Here is a 23,003-nt window from a genome sequence, read left to right on the forward strand (position 1 = left end):
GGTCTTGCATGCCGTCTTTACGAGGCGCCTGTGTGAGTTCGGAATAACACGAGTAACACAAACATTATTTCGTCCGCTGGTTTTGTTTGTGTTGAGTTGTGATAACGTCTGCCTGTTCTTGCCTTGCTCATTCGTCCTGTGCGTCAGTGCAACCCCCTTCTCTCCTTCCCTCGTAATGTAATGGATATGCTAACAGTGTCATGCTAATGGTTGTCATTGTGTTTGTGTGTCATGTGCGACATTGTACCATCCATATTACTGTTCCTGCGTGTTCCCCGCCTCATCCCGTGTGTGTTTATGTGCGTGTGCCCACCCAGTCTTGCTGTTAAACAACCCAGCCTGTCACCTGCTCCTGTCAGATCACAGGAAAGGCTGCAGACCTGTCCCCAACACCAGTCAGGCTCAGGAAAAGAGCCTCAATGTGCCCCAGGGTAAGAGACCTCAGACTGGGTAAACTCAGTCAGGAGGGGCCCTGCTGCTCCCCCTCCTCACCTTTCTATCTGTCTGTTCAGGGCCGGGCCTTCAGATCTGCTCTCGCTGTAACTGCACAAAGAAATGCTTCTATGATCTGTTGCATGTGTCTCACATTCCTCCTGTTACTCACATAGTTAGTCCCTCTCATTCACTAACGACTCAGAACGACTTTGTTTGTTGGGATAGTTTGGCATTTGTGGAATTGTACACATGTTGGTTCATCAATTTGAACACAGACTGACGCATCTCAAAGCTGTTAGGTGTGTAGAAAAGATTAAAGCGTTGCCTTAGTGAAGGTTTATGCTAATAGAAAAACGTTTCTTACTAATCTAGGTCACAACCAACAGTGTTTACTGAGAGGGAATTATTTATAGAGCGCCTTAGTTTTACTTTTAATCATCTGAGCTTTTACCTCTTCTCTCGCTCCTCTTTCCTAGACAAACAGTCTTAGGAGAGCTGTGTTTTTACCCATATGATAGGCAGGCCATTTCTTTGTGCTTGGGCTTCAACCACCTCTTAAAATTAGCATAAAACTATATTCCCTTCGAACAATGTCAGGACAGTTTGACCCTTCCAAGGACGGGACTTGCATTATCTTTTAGAACAATGTTCATTATGCTTTTTTAGGAGTGGTTAAGTATCAGGGATGAGGGGAGAACTTCAGTGTCTGACAATTTAATTTGCTCTCCAGTGTACACCAGTGGCCCTGTGACATATTCCCTTTCAGTTACAGCCTAAAAAACAATTACAAAATCCCAAACTAGTTAATATTTAATATATAAATAATTTGCTCTTTGTTCACTTTGAGGTTTTTGCCTTGGGGTAGTAAAAGCTAGTCATGTTTTGTTCCTCTTGCTACCTCACTGATAGCTTGCGCCGCAACAACCGACTGCCATCTGATTGGTTGCGGGTCAAAAAGTCTGCGGCACAAACGAAACGTCGATGCAGTGCCGTGTGAATGCGTCAACTTAACAAAGCGTGTAGCAACACTGTTGACATCTTGACACGTTTTTGTTCCAGCTTCGGCGGTCATTCACGTGAATTTTTCTGAATTACAAACTCTTTTTACTTATTTTTCCGACACCACATGAATGCAGAACATGTTCAGCAAATATAAGATGCATTACACCTTATTATTTACACTGTTCATGCTAAAGGTTCAGTAGGATTATTACAGGCCGGCCTTCAACACCGTCTAGTTCAGTGTGTGTTCAAACGCAGCAGCAGGTACATTGAAATTCAGTCTTCCAGTTGCTGCATCGGGGCGGTTTCTTATCATCGTCCGCTTTATCATTTTAACAAAAGGTGTCACAGCTTAGTAATCAGCCACGCTCGCTACTAGACCCTGACTTACCTCCACTTCAGAGCCTCATGGAAACTGATAGAGTTGAATGTAAAGTTTTTACACCTTTTGGTTCGATTCAAACTTTAAATTTGATCTGCTAGAACAGCAGGAGGGTCTCACTTAAAGTCAATAGATACAATCTCCCAGAAAGTCTTACTCATCCATCCCAAGATGTGCAGGTGTGTTGATGTGGAGACCTGTTAAATAATTCAACAGAAACCCAGCTGCGAAAGCAGTAAAATGACGAGGCAGATTGAGCATATTTCTGTGTTTAAAAACTCCTTTAATTGATTAAAGACGGCAGTTACTTTTGTCCCGATGGTTTGAGATTTCTTTTAACCATTTCTGTAAATCCCAGCAGTGTTTTATTATCCACTTCAATCATATACTATATTAAAGCTTTTTGGAAGTTTTGTTATGAAAAATACAAAGCCTCTAATGAAAATGAAAACTATCCCTTAATAACAAGCTCTCTGAATATGTGATAGCATGTGACTCTCTCAGACCGTCTCACAGTAAAATAAAGCTGCTTTTAATCACTCAGTCCTTCTAATCTCTGCTATTCATCCACCCTGTCTGTCTCCCCCTCCTCCCTGCAGCCTGTGGTTTGGACATGGACATGGAGAAGGGTTTCCCCCCGACTCAGGAGGAGCCTCCTCCCTACCCTGGATCCCCTCCTTACCCCTCCCTGTCTCCCCCCGTGTCTCCTCCACTGCCTCCCAGCGTTCCTCATTACGCCGAGGCGGACATCGTGAATCTGCAGGGCGTCAGCGGCAACAACACCTACGCCGTGCCCGCCTTGACCTCCTCCAGCCCCGGGGCCGACTCCTCCCCGCTGCCCGAGCTGCCCCGCCAGTTCCTCATCTTCAAGGAGAAGCTGGGAGAAGGACAGTTCGGAGAGGTAGAGGAATGACCTGGAATAACTTGTGTGTTTATGGGAGGGTGGAGGAGAGATTAACAATGTCTGTACTTCTGTATGAAAGGTGCACCTGTGTGAGATCGAAAACCCTCAGGACTTTCCCAACCTGGAGTTCCCCTTCAACGTGAGGAAGGGTCGCCCTCTGCTGGTGGCCGTGAAGATCCTGCGTCCCGACGCCTCCAAGAACGCCAGGTTTGTAACATCCACACAATACGGGTCAAAATCTTGATTTCTACTTTCACAGCTGAATGGGGAATGAAAGATCTTTGTCTCGCTCCTTTCTTGCAACATATAAACATACTAGGACTTCAGTTTCTTCCGTTAAGTTAGATGGCCCAACACCGTGAGCTTCAGTCAGCTTCAATAATCTATAAAAGTAATAATTATAAATAACTGCTTTAATATTTTTTAATTAGTAGGTCGATAGTCTGATACAACCAAGATAAAAAAAACACGGATTTTCTTTTCAACATATAATCCCATTCTTTGTTGTAGCTACTTTTTTCTCCATTTCATTTTGTGTGGTGCAACCCTGTGATTATTTTTATCCCAAATCTTTGTTCCTTGTCCCAAGCTTTTTGGTTTCTTCCCCTTAAGACACAACCCAGTGGGCTTCAGGTCACGGCAGAAAATGTGTCCTCCATTAAAGGTTCATTTAATTGAAGAAATCAAGTCGGTCTCCTGCAGTTTCTTTGGTTTCCAGTTATTCTGCAAAGATAACTTCTCTGATCTTTTTTCTTTCATATGTATTCACAGCACCCAGCCTTCACATATCAAAGCTAATGAAGCAGGAGACAGATTTTTTCACCTGTCAAATATTTTCTTACATTTCTGTCCTGATTCTGACCCAGTTGCTCCTGAGTAAAAAACGATAAGGGCCTCTGTGGTTCTCCCGATGTTTGTCTCTTTTCACCTGCTGCTTGTTTACTTTGGCTCTCTGCCCTTTATGCGATGGCAGATAAAGCCCCTATCTCATGTGAGCGTATGTGCTAAGACTCTCTGTCAACAGGTTAATACTGTGTGGGAGTTTAGTGATAGTCAGAGCTGCACAAACATATTGACCACCAAAACAAATCGATGAAGCCTGAAACTACCAAGAGCTTAAGGCTCGGATATTTATTCAAGTGATTTTAATATTACATTAGGCCAGTTTCACTTTTCTATCCTTCCTGAGAGATAACTGTTCTGCTCTCCTGGTAGAAACGACTTCCTGAAAGAGGTGAAGATCCTGTCTCGCCTGAAGGACCCGAACATCATCCGGCTGCTGGGAGTGTGTGTGAGCAGTGACCCGCTCTACATGGTCACTGAGTACATGGAGTGTGGAGACCTGAACCAGTATCTGTCCCACCGGGTGCTTCTGGACAAGACGGGGCCTACACACAATACACCCACCATCAGGTAGACCAGGAATCTGCACACACTCAAACATAAACACAGTTATAGATGTTTGTTTTTTACTAGGCTTACAAATAGCCCACAGATTAAAGTCCTGGGGTTTCTTTTTCATCAATGATGTGTGGACGATGTTTCCCTGATGTTGATGTACTTTATGTTTAAGAGAATTCAGAAAGCTTTTGTTTGTTTACATTGCCCCTGTTGCAAATTCAGAACTGCCTCACTACTGTTTTTGGCAGTAAGAACATCTCAACAAACATAAATCAAAATAATACACAACCCATAAAGAAATGGGAGTGTTGTCTTTTTATGAGTATTTATCGCTGTTTTTGTTCATGAATAATCGTCTCTTGCTCCCACTTTTCTTCCATTGGTGCTGCTTTAAGTACTTTTGTTTCCATCATGTAGTTACCTTTTACTTTGTGTATGCTCTACCCACTTTCCTTGTGATATTTTGACAAAATACCCTTCCCTTATTCGAACAGTCATCACGTTGATTTATTTCACCCTCCCCTAAATCTATCACCTCTCTCCCCCGTAGTTACCCAGCCCTCATCTCCATGGCGAGCCAGATCGCGTCAGGAATGAAGTTCCTCGCCTCCCTGAACTTTGTGCACCGGGATCTGGCCACCAGAAACAGTCTGGTCGGTGGGGAGAAGGGTGAGAGCGGGGACGATCGGGGGGGAGAGCGCCACATCAAGATCGCCGACTTTGGCATGAGCAGGAACCTTTACGCCGGAGACTACTACAGGATCCAGGGCCGGGCCGTGCTGCCCATACGCTGGATGGCCTGGGAGTGTATACTCATGGTGTGTGTGTCTGTGTCTGTGTGTGTGTCTGTGTGTGTCTGTGTCTGTGTGTGTGTCTGTGTGTCTGTACTTTAAGATGTTGTTGTGCAGGTTATTGTTGATATTTATTTACATGGATAATATTAGGGTTTTTTATTAAAAAATGTAATCGATATTTGAATCCAAATTCTAAAGAAAATGGTCAAATTTGTACAAAACAAAATCTAAATATCACAAAATCCATGTTAAAAATGTTTTCAAACCCTATTTCCATTACACACTACTAAATATATATGATGTATATCAACTTTTATATACTGTACATGTATGAGATGCTCTTGAACAATCATCAGCTCACATGAACTATTTTTAGTTTGTATCGTGTGATTAGATATGTATTTCTCTTAAATGTTGTTTATGCAGGTTAGTGTTGGCGGAAATATCTTCTGGTGTTTACATGCAACAACAGGAGCTTGTTTACTGTAAACTATAGTAGTCAATGTCTCAAAACTATGAGGTTGACAATGACGGTGGTTTTCTGCTCTCAGGGTAAGTTCACCACAGCCAGCGACGTGTGGGCGTTCGGGGTGACGCTGTGGGAGATGCTGAGCGTTTGTCAGGAGCAGCCGTACTCCAACCTCACCGACGAGCAGGTGATCGACAACGCCGGGGAGTTCTTCAGAGACCAGGGCCGGCAGGTACGCTGTCAGCATGCTATAGGTCGTCACATGTTGACACAGCTAAACCCACAAACGTGTTTCCACTGAGACTCTCTTCCCTTGTTTTTTTATATACAAACACAACTCTATTTACATGCTCCATCACCGAGGCCCTCTAGTGGCCACACGTCATATTTGTCAGTTTGATCAGAGACTCATAGTTATTGTCACTATTCTTAAAACCAATTTAAGAGACCAGGAAAAATGGGGTCCACCTTTTTATTGCTGCACTGTTCATGATATTTCTCGCACTTTTTTTATATTTGCTTCTTAAATTATGTTCTTTTTCTTGTAACTAGTTGTTGATGATGATGATAATTCATGGTGCTGATTTAAGCGCTTTTCCAACTGCTCAAATCACTAATAATATAATAATAATAATAATAAACTTTATGAGCACCTTTCACTCACAAAGCAGCCCAACGTGCTTTACAGAACAAGTAGAAACATAACAACAATGTTAAAATAAATAGAGAACAATCTAAAACATCAGTGATCCTAATGACGCTGACAAGAAATTAAAATGGGTTCAAATAAAACAATTTAAAATGAAGATTAAAATCAAAACAGACGACGACATTCCATTACATATATTCAATACTGTGGACAATCCCCACAGGAGGAATTTGGGGTGAAGTGTCTTGCCCAAGGACACAGCGGCATGTCGACTGCAGTGAGGCTCAAGGTGGGATTGAACCCGTGCTCCCCTGATGTAAACATCAGCGCACTAACCCACTGCGCCACAGCCAGAAAAATTTGGAACTTATAGAGTATTCTTTAAATGATGCCCCAAAAAATACCCACTGAGCACAATATATCATTAATGATTTCAGGTTCTAAATCTGATAGGTTAACATATAAAATAAGGTCTCAGTCATCAAATGGTCCCAACTTTCCTACAATAATAATCAATTTGATTCTAAGTGCACTTCTCATTGGAGTAAACAAAACTCAAGGTGCTACAGAGTAAAAATGGTTGAAACAAACAAACAAACAAAAATAGAATAAATATCTGTATAATAAAGTAAACAACAGAATAAAATCAGTAACCGGCATGGCAACAAGTGGGGCTTGTCTAAAGAGATGCCTTTTTTACACCTTCCTCCCTCTCTCTCCTGCAGGTATACCTGAGCAAGCCGGCGGTGTGTCCTCAGGGTCTCTACGAGCTCATGTTGAGCTGCTGGAACAGAGACTGCAAACTCCGCCCATCCTTCGCCGACATCCACTCCTTCCTCACCGAGGACGCCATGAACATGGTGTAGAGAGAGCACCGCGGGCTGCAGTGGGAGGGGGTGGTGGAGGCAGAGTGGGTTGCTCGCTTTTAATATTTGTACTTTTGTGGGTGGATGGGGCTGAGACGCCGCTGGTTCGGTTTATTTCCACATCAGACCCCCAACCCCAAGCTCAAAATTAGCTTTGGCTTTGGATTAGTAACGTTCCAAGCTATATTTCTCTGGTGGTGGGTGCCGTCTGCATAGGAACTCTTTCTCTTCTCAGATACTTTAACATAAAGCAGGGTGTGTGTGCCTGGTGATTAAGTGCTGTAGAGTTAATGAAACAGGAAGCTGTAGATGCTAAATTACTCCAAATACTACAACCATAGCAAGCTAGGACAACCGTGAATAAAGTTTCACGAGTTATATTTTATCTTGAACATGCAGGGTGACAGGTAGAAGTGCACACCTATAGTTGGGACATGAAAGTGAAGACATAGGACTTGTCTTAGTATGTATGGTATACTTTACTCATTTCAGTCTAAATCAGTAACATATCTCAAGGCCTCAGCCCCTTTTGCCCATCTGAGACACAATAAATGACGACCCACTGGCTGAACATGAGATTTATGAGATCTCACCATGTCTTTGACTCTTGTGACTCCAAAGATGTTCTGGACTAATATGAAATGATGTGGACCTGACACCAGCAGCCCCCCCTTTCTAAAATGGGATAAAGTCAAGTTTGCTCCCCTGATTTTAGTCATAGAGAACTCAATCTGGGCAACAGGACTGATACCCTGGTGCCAAATGGACGAAGGTACAGAAGAGCAGGGTCTGCTGCTGGCGCTGCTGAGACGAGGCCCAGAAGCTTGGACCGCAGAGAGACGATACTGTCAGCCGGAGCAGCGTAGAGACATCTCCTGATCCTCCTGCTCCGGTGTTTTTTGGCAATATTTGTGGCTGCGACCCAGACACAAAAGATAAATGTAAAATTCCACAACCAGCTGCACTTTAAATCCCACATGCATATCCCCGGCCGTGAGGAAACTCTCTTCTATGAGTGGCCCGATATGATTCCTGTCGATGTGGATTCTGATGCATTTCACCTGCAGTGATTTCCCTAAGGGAGAGTAACATTCAGGACACTCTGCCTTGTTAAATCCCCCCTCCCCCCCTCCCCTACAAGGCATTGCCAAACCATGAGATGTAAAATATTATTTAAAAAGTGGAATGGCAGCGTGGATTCATCTCATTTTAAATGTATGAAAGCCTTTTATACGGCGCGTTGAGACCTTTTTTACTCCTCGAATAATCAACCTCTGCTCATCCAAATGCATTACTGTACTCACACAGTTTCTACTCAAACTGGGAATTATGGGAAATCAGATTTTTCTTTAGTGTGAATGTCAACATCAACCTCCGGATAAGTACATTAAGCTGCAGTAGAATCAATGGTATCTACCTTACTGATTGTTAAGCACTGTAAATCAGTCCTGAGATCATCCAGTAAAACATGTTTACTGACCGTGAATGCTTGTGCCATTTGAGTGATTTTTGATACACTGTAGTTCAACTAAACCAATATTTTTATATATACTGTATGTACTTGGACACTCCTTGATGTCTGATTTTTGTCCTTCTTGTTTCTTTCGAGGTTGAGCATAATAGTATGTACATATTTTGAGTACAGAATTGTAATTTCCTTTACTAATATATGGAAAACTCTGTTGAATGTGGGGTCTTCTGTATCTCTGTAGAACGCTTGCTACCTTGATGCTATTGTAATTAATCGTTGTCTATTTTTGTAGATGTTTTAATAAAGTTAACCTTTTCAAAGAAATTAACAGGTGACTCACCTGGAGATGTGACTCACCTGGTTACTCTGCAAGTGTGTCTACTGTGACATGTCTCCATGCTTTAATGTTCAAAAAGCTCTTTATGTTTCTCATACTGCCTGTGCTGCAGCACCTCTTTTCACCCTCTGTCTGAAACCAGAGCCCAGTCTGCTCTGATTGGTTAGCTGGCCCGGCTCGGTTGTGATTGATCAACCCCCAAAAGGTGTCCCGCCCCTTAGCCTTAATATATTATCACGTACAATCTGTTGGAGCCAATAGAAGCGTGAGTGAACAGTAGGGGGGTGGGAGGGTGATGGTGGGAGTGAAACTGAAAAATGTATATGCACAGAAACCTATAAAACACACTGCAGGAAAAGTAGGGCCTCTTTAATAAAAGAGGAAAATACTTTACTACAGTCATTTCCGAAAGACATTCTGTAACGGTACATTACCAAAATATTCAATTAGCAATGATATAACTAATACAAGCAGCACATTGGATGTACGACTTTCAAATGTCCCAAACATATTGATCTGGACTATTATTAGGGCATTGATCAGATTCATCTTCCTGTAGTCTGCTCCATGAGGTCATAAATGAGACCCCAGAGAAGCACAAACGGCGACAGGCTTCAGTGATTAAACCATACTTTATTGTCTACATTATAATCAAACATTTCACTACAGATAAATCTCAAACATTGGACTTGTATACAACTTCAAAGCTATATAATAACTACTTGTGTCATCTTAAAGTAGAGACATGCATCAACGAGTTAGGAAAGTAGAAGATTAATCACAAGAACATACAACACAAGTAGAGACGGATTTGGCTTTCATCTACGGCCCTCGCTAGTGACGGCCCATGGCTTAGGATCAGTTGAGATATGAGAGAACATTCCCTGACAGAAGAAGAGTAGGCTAAAGATAAGTTTAGTCCGTTGGGTTAGTAGGAACAGGCACTTGGGGGTAACAAAATGCATATGGCATGGCCAGTGGAAAAAATTGACTGTTTAGAGAAGAAGCCTCAGATCAGAGGTGCTGGAATGTTATCCAACATGCAAGAGCCACAATCTGACATGATCTATCCAACTCAGCATCACATTATAGGACCAAAAGGAAAAATACGACAAAAATAAACATACTCTCTCCCCTATGTCAGTTCAAATTCTAGGCAGCAAGCACATAAAGCAGCAGCAGGCGTGTTAGTGAGTGATGAGCTCTCTCCAGTAGACACTGCAGCAGTCAAATGTTCTCCCACCACAACATCCTTTCATTGCTTTCTACTGGAAACCCCTTTATCTCGTTACCTTCAACCACTTCCGCCCCCCTTCATTCTGAAACTAAACAACATTTTCCAGTGATATGGTTCTGGGCCCGGTAACAGTCACTAAAGCGACGTGTAGTAAACTTGTCTCTTGACCGGACAAAGACGGTAGTGTTGGGTAAATTATTTCCAACCACAGCAACGATATACCCACACAGAACTACGAGGTGATAAAGAGCCAGCACCATTTAATTAATTGAAAGGCACAAAAAAGCTACAGCCATAAATATCTTCTATATTATAAAATAAATGACAGATGATTGACCTATGCAGCTAGTTGCCGCTTGGATTCAAAATAAAAACTTGGCCTGACCAAGTATAAAACAACAATGATAGGAAAACTGGGAGGCTTTTCTCTTTTGGTAAAAAAAAAAAGAAGCTGCATCCCTTTGCCAGTGCTCTGCTGTCACCCACAGCAGAAAGCACAACAGCTCAGATCAGGGACATGGAAGAAACCACACACAAGATCCTGTTTGGATGGAAGAGGAACTGGGAACAGGACAGACAGAAGTGAAACATGCACATACAGACGATGGGACGAGACTACGGTGCAGCCATTAGTGGTTATAGGCACGAGGAGGAGACGTGGAGCTCCGAGTCTGAATATTTTATGACATCTCTTCTGATTACTTCCTCTCTTCTTAATAAACAGCTGTTCCAACCTGCAAGTCAGAGGGAGAAACAGGAGATAATTAACACCGGTTTGACTTTCCGTCCGACATTTGACTTCCACAAGATCACCTCCCGCTTACCTGGGCGATGCGGACTCCGGTGAGTTTCTCCACAGCGGCGGGCAGCCTGGTCATGATATCTAGAACCTCCCCGGTCAGTTTGGATGCTCCCACCTCTCCGTTTCCGCTGGACACCATCGTGATCTTCTGAGCTCCCGACAGGGGCCCACTGATCGCCTCCGCTATCTGCAGGGCAAGAAGGAGGAGAATTAAGGTGGTTAAGTGGTTGTTGGTAAATGTAATACAACAATTAGGGATGTAAGAACTATTCAATATCAGGAAGAAATGAACTAAATGTGAATTAATTATGTAAAGAGCCTCCATGACAACGGCAATTAAAAAATGCTACCAGAAACATCACCATTCAAAAAGATCTAATGACCTTATTATAGATTAATTACCTGAAACTCATTTATAAATAAACAAAAACTAGGGCCTTTCATCATGACTCTGTGCTGTTACATTTCCCCCCACAGCTCCATCATTTATCTATTCCCTCAGACTGACCAGTGGCAGTTTCTCCAGCAGCATGTCCACCATGGCTCCGTCTTTGTACTGCTGGAAGGCCTCTGCCTTCTTGGCCATCTGCTCGGCCTCGGCGCGGCCCTTAGCCTCAACGGCGAACGCCTCGGCCTCTCCCTTCATCTACATACATACGCACGCAAACACACACACACACACACACACACACACACACACACACACACACACACACACACGCACACACACACACACACACACACACACACACACACGAGATATCCAGAATCAAGATCACAATATTAGTTTAGAGTGCATGTTCTGGAAGTCATCATGGTGGGGTAATGTGATGGAGTGGGCAGACAGGAAGGGAGGAGGGTTTTAAGGGGACATGCAGCAGGACTCACTTTGATGGACTCGGCATCGGCCTCAGCCTCCATGATGAGCTGCAGGCTGGAGTGAAGATAGAAGTGTGTGTTAGTGGGATATTTATCAACTTCTTGGTCCTGTTTGAGTGTTGGAAGCACAGCACTTTGTCTTTGTGTTTGATAGATGTTCAGCTCTCAGCAGATCTACAGCTGTATTTTGTCTCTGTCACTCACCGGTGTGCCTCGGCCAGCCTCTCCAGACGGTACTTCTCTGCTTCTGCGGGCTTCTTCACTTTGGCCTCCAGCTCCTTCTCCTTGCGGGTGATCTCCTGCTCCTGCAGAGTGATTTGCTGCGTCCTCTCCACCACCTGAATCTGCATCTTCTCCTCCTCAATGCGCTGCTTGGTCTTGGCCACCTGAAAAGAGAAGTGTACGAAATGTTAAATTCCTCTCCGCCTCGAACCACTGAAAAGTATCATGGTATCATCTCCAGTCTGGATTATTCCTTTAGGTACAAACCCAAGCAGCCAGCTGACCAGACAACATGTCACCAGCATAAAAACACAGTTAGCTTTAGAGCAGAGCGGTAACTGTACCTGAAGCTGATAGGCCATCTCTGACTCAGCCTTCTTGGTGTTGACCTCCACATCATAGACCGCCTTTTTCAGCTCGTAGTCCCTCTGGGCTTTCGCCATCTCAATCTCGTTCTTGTACTGAGCGGAGACCTTCTCCTGCATGGCGTGGGCCTCCTGTAGAGAGGATGCAGCAGGACAGAAAATGAGGAATTGTGGTATTTAATTTCTGCCGATAATTAATGTGAGCACTCAGGCAGAATGTATGTTGAGTTGTTGGAGGAGCACGCGACATAAGATTTTCATTGCCAACGTATACGCTGTATCTGCTGTGCATATGACAAATAAAACCTTGAAACCTTGAAACCTTGAAGAATGAGAGGGATCAAATGAGAGGCTGATTTTACCCTCATGACAGAATCACGTTTGTACTGAGCCTCTCCGATCCTGGCATCCTTCTGCACCTGAGCTGTCCTGGCTTTACCTAGAGAGTGAAGGTAGTCCTGAGAGAAGGAAAGAGACAGAGGGCGTAACAAGGAAGGGAGGGCATTAGGCGGAAAAAACCACAAGCACTTAGCCCTAATTTGCTAATGTAAAGAGCAGCTGGGTGTCTGCTGAGAGACTAAAAGCTTTTAAATTACAAAAAATGGCCTCACAGCGACAACCCAGATTTCTTCTGCTCCATTCATTTGTGTTGTTTTAAATCATCAGTTTTCTGTCATTATTCCTGGCAGAAAATGAACCCCAAACATACCTGATCGTCGTGAACGTCTTTGAGCGTGTAGCTGACCACGCCAATCCCCATGTTGACCAGGTCAGATGAGGCCACCTTGAAGACCTGCTCGGAAAACTTCTTACGGTCCTGGTAGATCTCCTGCACACATTCATAGTTGTATATGAGCATTCACTCAGTGATTAGTGTGTCATCAACATAAAGCCTCTTTGATGGGCAGATATGAAGTCAGTGCACTGACCTCCACAGTCAGATGGGCGATGATGGCTCTCTGGTGTCCCTCCAGGGTTTCTAATGCAATAGTGGAAATCTCCGCCTCAGACTTGCCCATAAACATTTGGCAGGCGGTGGCCAACATCTCCTTGTTCTGGCCCTGGATCTTCACCTGGAGAAGATAGGAAAAGAAAATGTGAGAAATGAGAAGCTGGTTGGAAATGAACACCATCTGAATTTAAATGTATCATTTTGTAGCAGGAAACGTACAGACGCCTGTGGGATGTGTGGTTTGTTTTCTTCCTATTGTATTGTGCAATAAATGCAATTTCCTTTACAAAGAACAGTTTGCACATTTTATTTTCATGTGGGGGCGTCTCATTGACTCTCTACATTCAGCATGGGACCTTTATCAAGTGTCATCTTCCTGTCCCTTGTTCACGAACAGTAAATATTTGTCAAAATGAACTGTATATCCGCAGGCTCTGGGTTTATTTATAGTGCCGTAGTATGCTCTGGGAAAAAAAATGTGAACAAGTTTCATTTGTTTTGTTTATGTTGGATAGTTTGTTCCCTTCCTCTTATTTTATGAATACTTCTTAATTTTTTTATATATTATAATAACTTCTTCTGTGGAAACATGCACAGCTTTTGGACTGCATTAAATAAAAGCCTCATGGAGATTGTATACTCAGAGCATACCTGTGCAATACCAGTGACAGAGATAGGGACCCCGTGGCGGGTGTAGACTTTGTCACTCTTCACATTAAGAGTCAGAGTGTTGAGTGCAATCCTGAGAAGATAGGAGATACAAAAAAGAAAGGGTGAGATATAATAACAACGAGCAAGAATGAAAAAGCAGAGCAACATAGACAGAAAATGATTAGCCTCCAAGCAGCCTGGTGATGGATACAGCCTTCAGAAACTACATCAGTGACCATCATTTCTCTTTTTCGTTGACTAACACATAAAATCAGACAGCTATATTGAAATGGAAAGAGAAATAGAAACTTATAAAGGATCACCTCTGGATCTTCTGAATACATGGGAGGACAAACACTCTTCCTCCAGCAATCATTAGAGGAGGAGAACGGCCAAAGCCTGGAGGGAGGGAGAGGAAAATACATAACACATACAGTACTCTACTACTCAGTAATATACAGCTACTTAATATCAGGTTTTCCCGCAGCACTTTACAGCTTAGGTGGCCGCCTAAGCAACGCATGCCTGCCACCTTAACTACGGTCTTCCAAAAAAATACGAGCGATATTTTCGTGTTATCTCTCATTCCAAACCGTGACCAACGCCAGCCTCCCTTCTCTGCAGAACGCATTTAGAAAAGTAATAATTAAAAGAAACGTGTCCTCACCCTGCAACCCTGATTACAACAATACGAAAAAAGCTATTGATTCGTTACAGCTTGATTGTTAAAGGAACATTCCTAGTTTACACCATATTGACTCTATTGCTCAACATCCAGCGTGATGATTAAATCACATGACCACTGTATACAAAACTCGTCTCATTTTCTTACAGGATTGTATGACACTAACACAGTGCAGTGACCTTTAGTATTACGTCATCATGGAATATGAAGGGTTTCATTATCTGATTCTTCAAAACATCCTGTATGATTTGGAAAAATAACCGTGCATCCTCGAGATGGGGGGGAAGAATAAATCTTACCGGACACCACCATGGCTTCATTGGGTCCACATGTGTAAAACATCCTGATATCTGTTTATACGGAAAACAAATAAAGCAAGATCCGGTTAGCAAGAATGAACAGTACAGAAAACAATACATCTATGGATGCATTTGGGTTCCAGTTTCACCCCAAAAAAAGGGTGTGAAAATGAAAAACTTATATTGTATAAATGCAACTACAAATCTGGAAACCAAAGGATACTCTATAGCTATGCATATATTCTATTGTTGATATATATATATATATATATTCATTTTATATGTTTATCTTTGAACTTTATTCCATTTTCATGTATTTTATTGTACTCATCTGATGTGTAATTCCTGATGAGACCGAAAAATATCTAGGGAGGATAAAGTCAATCTAATCTAATATTTATATTTCTGTATTGAACAGAACACAGCTCAATGGATCCAAAACAACACAAGACTGCACCACTTTGAAAGTGAACGCAGCATCGTGATATCTAGCATTAAACATGTGGTTTGTTTTTTCAACACTTCCGTCATGTCCCTCCACACCTGTCTGCTTTCTATTGTCTACTTTTCTGTTGGTAGTAACTCACAGGCTACAACTGACACATGTCAATCATTCAAGCCAAACCCTCCATTAACTAAGCCAGCTTCCATGTTTTCCAGTCAGACACACTGCTCCTCCCCCATTACAGCGAGTGGGTTTCTCTATAACCTATTCCATAACCTATTCTCCTTAACGAGCAGTGGATTATAGGTTGCAAAAGAAAAACCCAATAACGTCGGACATGCAGTATAGTAAATGTAAAATCAAGTAATGGTCTGTAAAGAAAGCTAACTAGCATGCTACCGTTAGCTTAAACCAACATTGGAAAATCGGGTCGTTTGGAAAACAGACCTGCGTTTATCTATTGCACAGCTATACACTGCAGCTAAACGATGTAAGAAAGCGAACTGTTCGTTGACTTACCGGTGTCGAGTCAATACAAAAAGCAAATCCTCTTTTTATTTAGAATATATCGAGTTCAGTTTTCTGTTGCCACGGTCAACTGGAATGGCAAAAATGTCTGTTATAAGAAGAGGGGGAAGTGTGCAGTGACCACGCCCCTCGTCTATAAACTGATTACGTATTTATGGCGCCATCTAGCGGTCGGTAGTGATAACTGCACCTCCACTTTACTAGCATTTTTATTGCAGTCAAAAAATGATATATTTATTCTGAAATCTCACAATTCTAACTTTAATCTCAGAACTAAACACTTTTGTTTTGATCGGATCTCAAAGACATGTTCACATTTGGCCCTTATCCTCTTCCGTAATCTTATATTTTATATGTTAATATTAACATTTTCTGGGATCAATATTTAATATTTAAATATAGCCAATTTCAGCTATGATCATCACAGATTCATTCAATTTCTGAATTTGTAACAGCTAATGTAATGCCACTATTGTTATGAAAGGAAAAATCCCACAACAAAGGTATTGTTTTCTGTATTAACAGTCTTGTATATGTGAATGATAAGCAAAAACATAGATTTTGATGCATTTTGTCAAGAGTCACATAAATAAAAAACTCCCACATGACATTTTTTGAAAGCTTAAAGTATGACGTCAGTTTCAAACACATGATTGAATCCTCACATTGCCAGTAAAGTCAAACATTTTTATTGTTTGAACTTCAGTGAACACTTTACGTTGGTTTGTATTACATTTTAAATGTGTATCTAATGAAGTGGTAACTGAAATACTTTCAAGTAAAAGGAACAGTCATTTTGCCATCTAAAATATCTCTTTCGAGCAGTTTGAGATGGTTTGAAAATGTTGATTTCCGTTGACCTTGGCCTCATTGCATTGCCCAAGGCATTAGCTGCCAGATGTCTAAACAAAGTCTGTATAAATTAGTGTTAATATACAATATAGATTCAGTATGGATTCAACTAACGTCTAAAGTAGGTGCATCCCAGCATGTGCTATATGTATTGAATAGTACATAATGTGCACATTGGAGTCTTGCATTAACATTGATCATTGAACATTGTCCAGCAGTGGCTCAGTCAGTAGGGGCTTGGACTGGGAATCGTAGGGTCGCCAGTTCAACAGGTGTTATAACAGGTGCTAACCCAGTTTATCTTAGCCATTACAGGTGCACATGTCTTACAAAGAAAAAAATGCACTAGATCCCAGTGTAACTAGAGTCCTGGACTACTGAGACACCAAGCTGTGATTTAACAGTTTGACAGACAAATAGTTATTTAAACAATCATTTAGATCATGCAATGTGATAAAAATGGTCTTTGGGAGCTTCTACATTGGCCTTGTGCTGAGACAAAGGACCCTGACGAGAGGGGCTTGGCTGACTGACCCCATCTTGTCTCTAGCCTGAAACTGAAATGTCTGCCATCTGCCTCCTCTGCAGGGAGTGTTACAGTAACAAGAGTGATTTCCAAAACTGCTGATGGGTTATTCACCTCTGGAAAAAGACATGTCACTGGGTTTACCAGCTGGTAAAATCCTGATGAATCTCTGAATCTCATTTCCACACCCTGGTCTGCAGCAGCGCCCCTCCTCATACGAGCTCTGGGGCTGTGTGCTCAGCCTATCACCGCCGAGTCTGGGTATGTGAGCCCCGCCCACTGCACGGCCCCTGCTCTGGAAGCGCTCCAACATTATAAATGCATTGTCCGGCGATTTCCACGCTAGTCTTGGGTCGGCTCCTCGTCTGTCTGCGCGTCACTGTAAAACTTTAGCCTCCACTATGAGGGAAATCGTGCACATTCAAGCCGGCCAGTGCGGTAACCAGATTGGTGCCAAGGTAAGAAATTACAACTATTGAGAATTACTTTATTTCTTTAAAAAATAAAAATAAACACCATATGCAGGACATAAAGTTTATTTTAAGTATTTATGGAGCTTATTGTTTCATTATATTAAGACAAAGGACATCTTTTTGTCTCATTGTGCATGAATACAAACACTCTTTTCATACACAAAATACTTTTAAACTCATTTTACATTATAAAACATCACTCATAAATGTTGATTCACAACTGTTGAGGCTTCTTTGTGTGCTCTTCTGTCTGGTTCCCGTGCACTGCAGTAGCTGGTGGGAGGATGGGTGGGTGGATGTGGAGCAGACACCGCTTACTCGCATAGAAATAACGGTATAACGGGGCTCTTGTGTCTCGACTGGTTTTTGTTCACACAACAACAGGAGCGTCTGCGTCTCAACAGCTGAGGATTCATCTCATGTTGTCTGGGGAAAAGAAAAAAAAATCAGTCTATTCTTCACTGGTCCAAACCCTTCAGAGTCAGTGGAACCGCTCTCTTTGTCTGGCAGACACAGATGTGGCTGCTAATTCAGACAATAAGTGGGAGATAGGATTGTGGGATAGCTCACCCCCGCCCTTCTCCAAAAAAAATCACTAATTGATCAATATATTGATTAGACTTTTCCTCCTGCAGGGTGCAGATGCAGACTGCTGTTTCAGCTGTTCAGAAAGCAGGGGAGGGGGGTGACGGAAGGCTGTGGTGGGGAGAATTGTTGGAGAATTGTTTCTTTTATAAGACTTATAAAGAGCACTCATCTGCAATAACTCTTAAGCTAAGAAATTCACTCATATAATATATTTAGTCATTTACATACATATAGTATCCCTATAGGGCCCTGAAGTCTGCCTCACAAGGACAATAGCACATCACACACCCATTAACAATAGCAGTCTGCCACACTACATGTCAGCAGTTATTATCCCTGACTTATTATCCTCCTTTTTATTCTACAACTGATCATTAGCTACCATTAGCATATGTTAAAGTGGGACATCTCAAGCCCACACAGGAATCGTGCCCCAGTATTGAAATATAGATTGGAGACCACATTACCAATGGCCCATATATTAAAGGATACATCATCATTACTGTAAGGATACGCTGCTGACAGATGTTGTAATGTCCAGTAAAGCGGGGCCTGCCTTTTGTAATCAATGTCCTTTCTTTCCTGTAACCAAATTAAGGGTGGGATAGGGGAGGAATGGAAGAAACAGCTGAAGCCCAGTGGGTGAAGTCATTGGGTTCGCAATTGACTTGATATGCAACTGCAGCTGGTTTCCTGGAAGACTAGCAATAGGAAATCAACGCAACATATAACCATGTGCTTTTATTTAATTTGAACACTGAATAGGAAATGCACGAAGTCCTGTGTACCTGTAGACGTCTGGGTTCAGAGTTAATGCAGTACATTAATGTCTACCCCACCTTTCAAAGCATGGAGTATCATTTGTCTATTTGTGTTGCCAAATAGTGACAGTGCAGGTCTCAATTTGTTTCCATTCCCCCAGGACTCATTGACTCAGATGTCCAGTGGATGTGATTGACGGATTTGCTGAAGAGTTACATTGTGGTGAAATAGGTCAGGGTTTGGGTTTGCCTTCCTGCTTATTGTCCTCATTCTTTCACCATGATTATTTTTTAGGTCTTTAGTGATAACCATCTTACACGTCACTCTCAAATGTCTGTTAGTTTTCCGGTCTTAAGGTCATTCTTTTGGAACTCTTTGTTCTTTTTATCCTGCTGTGATCTGCCTCATATTAAGGTCACTTGGACATTTCAGTTTTACATGTTCTTTTTTTTTAAAATGTCATAATACTTAAACCACAGCAGACTCCCAGTCTGTTAAGTACTGAGCAGCAATACAGCCCGCTTATCCAGATTACTCCAAATCCTCCTATTGCTGCTGTGAGCATAAATTCACCGGCAGCATGAAAGGAGGAAGACACCATAAAAACATGTGCACGCAAATGACTGCCTGCACACGAACAGTCACAACCGCTTATGGGATTTAATGCACACACACTGTGAGTGTGGCCTATAGCGAGTGAACAAGACATCAATACAGATCTGAACACAATCAGTGAAGTGTGGCCGCATGCAATTAATTTCCAGTGTTGCCCCTGCGGTGATGTGAAGGCCCTTTGTGCTCTCTCTTTCTGCACATCTGAAAGAGATGCATTCTGCTGAGTCATCAATCTATGTCTATGTAGATATTACCAGCTGCATTGTATTAAATGGGTTAATATATGGCTCTGTGAACGGGGAAAGTATAATTTCCATCAGAATCCAAAAGCGCAAACCCATCGCCATTTTCCTCATTTAAGGTCCCCAGTCCCAAAAACCCTCACTGCTAATGGGAACATGTGTATTTTCTCTGCAAGTCATGTGAAACCTTCCCTTTTGTGTGTGCAGTTCTGGGAAGTGATCAGCGATGAACACGGCATCGATCCCACCGGAACATACCATGGTGACAGTGACCTGCAGCTGGACAGGATCAGTGTCTACTACAATGAGGCCAGTGGTATGTCAACTTCCTCACAACTTACATAGATAAAGGGGATATTATGAGAACACATATTCACCTTTGCTTTTTCAATCTGAGGTATAACTTAACACACTTTCTCATGTCTGCTGTCATGCAAAAGACTGTGGTTTCCCGCATTATTGAGCTGGTCTGTTTTCTCTCTCCCTGTCTTTTCTCTTTTCTCGAGGAGGAAGTAAATATGTACCGCGTGCCATTCTTGTGGACTTGGAGCCTGGCACCATGGACTCCGTGAGGTCCGGACCCTTTGGGCAGATCTTTAGGCCAGACAATTTCGTCTTTGGTGGGTGAAATAGATCCTTATTCTCATGATACTGAAAGACTAAATCCTTTTATGAGCAGGGGAATAGATTAGCTCACCTGTATGTCTCTTCTTCCCCTCAAGGTCAGAGCGGTGCGGGAAACAACTGGGCCAAGGGTCACTACACAGAGGGAGCTGAGTTGGTGGACTCAGTCCTGGATGTGGTCCGCAAAGAGTCAGAGAGCTGTGATTGCCTGCAGGGCTTCCAGCTCACCCACTCTCTTGGTGGTGGAACTGGATCCGGTATGGGAACCCTGCTCATCAGCAAGATCCGCGAGGAGTACCCCGACCGTATCATGAACACCTTCAGTGTGGTGCCTTCCCCCAAGGTAATGTACTCTTTTATAAGTTTAATTTTAGTTTTTCTTGCCTTAGGTTTTCTCCTCTAAAATCATGAGACTGAAAACAAATCTGTGCTTTCTATCCTCAGGTGTCAGACACAGTGGTTGAGCCTTACAATGCCACCCTATCAGTCCACCAGCTCGTCGAGAACACAGATGAAACTTACTGTATTGACAATGAAGCCCTGTATGACATCTGCTTCCGCACTCTGAAACTTACCACCCCCACCTATGGTGACCTTAACCACCTTGTGTCCGCCACCATGAGCGGTGTCACCACCTGCCTGCGTTTCCCTGGCCAGCTCAATGCTGATCTGCGCAAACTGGCTGTCAACATGGTGCCTTTCCCCCGTCTGCACTTCTTCATGCCTGGCTTCGCTCCCTTGACCAGCAGAGGCAGCCAGCAGTACCGCGCCCTCACCGTCCCCGAGCTCACCCAGCAGGTGTTCGACGCCAAGAACATGATGGCTGCGTGCGACCCACGTCATGGCCGCTATCTGACCGTTGCTGCCGTGTTCCGCGGCCGCATGTCCATGAAGGAGGTCGACGAGCAGATGCTCAACGTCCAGAACAAGAACAGCAGCTACTTTGTGGAATGGATCCCCAACAATGTGAAGACCGCCGTCTGTGACATTCCACCCCGTGGACTCAAGATGGCCGTCACCTTCATTGGCAACAGCACAGCCATCCAGGAGCTGTTCAAGCGCATCTCAGAGCAGTTCACAGCCATGTTCCGCCGCAAGGCCTTCTTGCATTGGTACACCGGAGAAGGTATGGATGAGATGGAGTTCACCGAGGCCGAGAGCAACATGAACGATCTGGTGTCCGAGTACCAGCAGTACCAGGATGCCACCGCCGAAGAGGAGGGCGAATTTGAGGAGGAGGCTGATGATGATGCTTGAAGATAAAAATGTGAAGGTCAAGATGTCAATGCCAAAATGTAACACTACACACAAAAAAACAGCCATTAAAGTAACGAAGGAACAAACATAGCATACCTTAGAAATCCCTTGTGATTCAGTTCAAATAAAGCTGTCAAATGAAAACGTGTTTGCCTTTCTTAAATCCTTGCACATAACAGATGTGTTTTGTCTGATAAAACATTAACTAAGACTCAAAACAAAATCACATTTCAAAACAGTAGAAATATAAAGGATTTGATACCAAGCGCATTATCAGAGATGAATGAATGTTAACTCTGTTGAGGTCAGCTGTTTTTGTAGGAGGATAGTGATGCATTCATGTGCTTTTTCCTGCAGTTGTAGGAAAAATTGCTGCATCATTCCCTTTTGAGATGCTTGGTTATGGCAGTTTAAGGTTTATGGTCAGAAATTCTGAGTGCAGACATTAAGTGGGTCAAATATGGTTCCCGGATATTATTGTTGGAATAAATAATGTGTTATATCTTGAGGTTTCGACTTCTTAGGCAAGAATGGTGGCTATGGGTGTACGACCAATTTGCAACATGATACAGTCAGGCCAACATTTTTCTCCCGCCCAAGCCACATCCTCACAACTACGAGTCAATCAAAAGAACATAAGGTCGTTGCTCACTGACAGCTGCTTTTCTGATCCAAATGTACAATTTAAAAAGTACAGTTCCATCTAAAAACTTTGCATCCTCTTAAACGGAAAAGCTTACATGATTTTACTACTCCAAAAATCATTTTGTTGTGTTCTGCAACAAAATTCCTTTCAGGTGCATGGGTGTTTAGATGTAGGTGCCCCAAAAATAATATAAGGGTTTGGGTTTGGGTTCTTTAGTTACATTTATACCATAAATAAGCATATAAACATAAGAATTACAATTGTTGCTGGTGCCCAAGGCATGACATGGCTATCATACAAAGGAACCCCAGGACATAAAGTGGCTACTGACATAATAATATTATTGGTAATAATGCAGTAACTACCACAAGCCCTCTGATATGAAGTGAAGTTGTTCTTTAGGGCTGCATATATTCACATACACACTTTCATTTTCTTGGGGACCCTAAATTATGTGTGTGTAAAGATATGAAAATGGAATATGAACCAATATCTGCAGAATTCATTTTGCTCGCTTTATTAAATGTGCAAGACATCAAACTATTTTTAAAACCTTTACCATTAAGTTTTTATTGATATATTAGTTCGTGTCGTAGAGGATATTTGTGTAAATTAACAAGACCGTTTTTTTTCCTATAATTCT

General features: G+C 42.6%; 3 protein-coding genes across 7 annotated transcripts in view; 2 read left to right on the top strand and 1 right to left on the bottom strand.

Moving 5' to 3' along the window:
• The window catches only part of ddr1 (discoidin domain receptor tyrosine kinase 1), a 52,446-nt gene extending 43,745 nt beyond the window's left edge, over positions 1 to 8,701 (top strand). For 3 of the 5 annotated variants that reach the window (XM_063878268.1, XM_063878264.1, XM_063878267.1), the window contains 7 exons: positions 318 to 431; positions 2,419 to 2,720; positions 2,803 to 2,930; positions 3,939 to 4,136; positions 4,675 to 4,942; positions 5,470 to 5,619; positions 6,762 to 8,701. In XM_063878268.1, the coding sequence (XP_063734338.1) occupies positions 318 to 431; positions 2,419 to 2,720; positions 2,803 to 2,930; positions 3,939 to 4,136; positions 4,675 to 4,942; positions 5,470 to 5,619; positions 6,762 to 6,902 (1,301 nt within the window). In that variant the 3' untranslated portion in view covers positions 6,903 to 8,701. The remainder of the gene's footprint in view (positions 1 to 317; positions 432 to 2,418; positions 2,721 to 2,802; positions 2,931 to 3,938; positions 4,137 to 4,674; positions 4,943 to 5,469; positions 5,620 to 6,761) is intronic. The other 2 variants (XM_063878266.1, XM_063878269.1) reach the window with 2 other exon arrangements.
• Positions 8,702 to 9,323: 622 nt separating this feature from the next.
• flot1b (flotillin 1b) lies at positions 9,324 to 15,902 on the bottom strand. The gene is made up of 13 exons (XM_063878350.1): positions 15,767 to 15,902; positions 14,803 to 14,853; positions 14,142 to 14,217; positions 13,819 to 13,909; positions 13,145 to 13,288; positions 12,925 to 13,044; positions 12,578 to 12,673; positions 12,195 to 12,347; positions 11,833 to 12,014; positions 11,638 to 11,683; positions 11,258 to 11,395; positions 10,772 to 10,936; positions 9,324 to 10,681 (listed from the first exon to the last, which is right to left on the bottom strand). The coding sequence occupies exons 2-13, from the start codon at positions 14,843 to 14,845 to the stop codon at positions 10,661 to 10,663; spliced, it is 1,275 nt and encodes a 424-aa protein (XP_063734420.1). The 5' UTR covers positions 14,846 to 14,853; positions 15,767 to 15,902; the 3' UTR covers positions 9,324 to 10,660.
• Positions 15,903 to 17,497: 1,595 nt separating this feature from the next.
• On the top strand, positions 17,498 to 21,838 carry tubb5 (tubulin, beta 5). The gene is made up of 5 exons (XM_063878339.1): positions 17,498 to 17,611; positions 20,041 to 20,149; positions 20,343 to 20,453; positions 20,556 to 20,800; positions 20,902 to 21,838. Exons 1-5 carry the CDS (start codon positions 17,555 to 17,557, stop codon positions 21,712 to 21,714), a joined length of 1,335 nt encoding a protein of 444 aa, XP_063734409.1. The 5' UTR covers positions 17,498 to 17,554; the 3' UTR covers positions 21,715 to 21,838.
• Positions 21,839 to 23,003: the final 1,165 nt, after the last annotated feature.

This window comes from Eleginops maclovinus, chromosome 3 (genome assembly GCF_036324505.1).
Source record: "Eleginops maclovinus isolate JMC-PN-2008 ecotype Puerto Natales chromosome 3, JC_Emac_rtc_rv5, whole genome shotgun sequence".
NCBI lineage: Eukaryota > Metazoa > Chordata > Actinopteri > Perciformes > Eleginopidae > Eleginops > Eleginops maclovinus.

Coding starts and splice junctions, on each gene's coding strand:
- tubb5 (XM_063878339.1), top strand. CDS start 17,555: ATGAGGGAAATCGTGCACATTCAAGCCGGCCAGTGCGGTAACCAGATT. Junction 17,612..20,040: donor GTAACCAGATTGGTGCCAAG/GTAAGAAATTAC, acceptor TTGTGTGTGCAG/TTCTGGGAAGTGATCAGCGA. Junction 20,801..20,901: donor GTGTGGTGCCTTCCCCCAAG/GTAATGTACTCT, acceptor TTCTATCCTCAG/GTGTCAGACACAGTGGTTGA.
- flot1b (XM_063878350.1), bottom strand. CDS start 14,845: ATGTTTTACACATGTGGACCCAATGAAGCCATGGTGGTGTCCG. Junction 12,015..12,194: donor AGATGGCCTATCAGCTTCAG/GTACAGTTACCG, acceptor TTCTCTTTTCAG/GTGGCCAAGACCAAGCAGCG. Junction 11,396..11,637: donor CCGATGCCGAGTCCATCAAA/GTGAGTCCTGCT, acceptor GTATGTATGTAG/ATGAAGGGAGAGGCCGAGGC.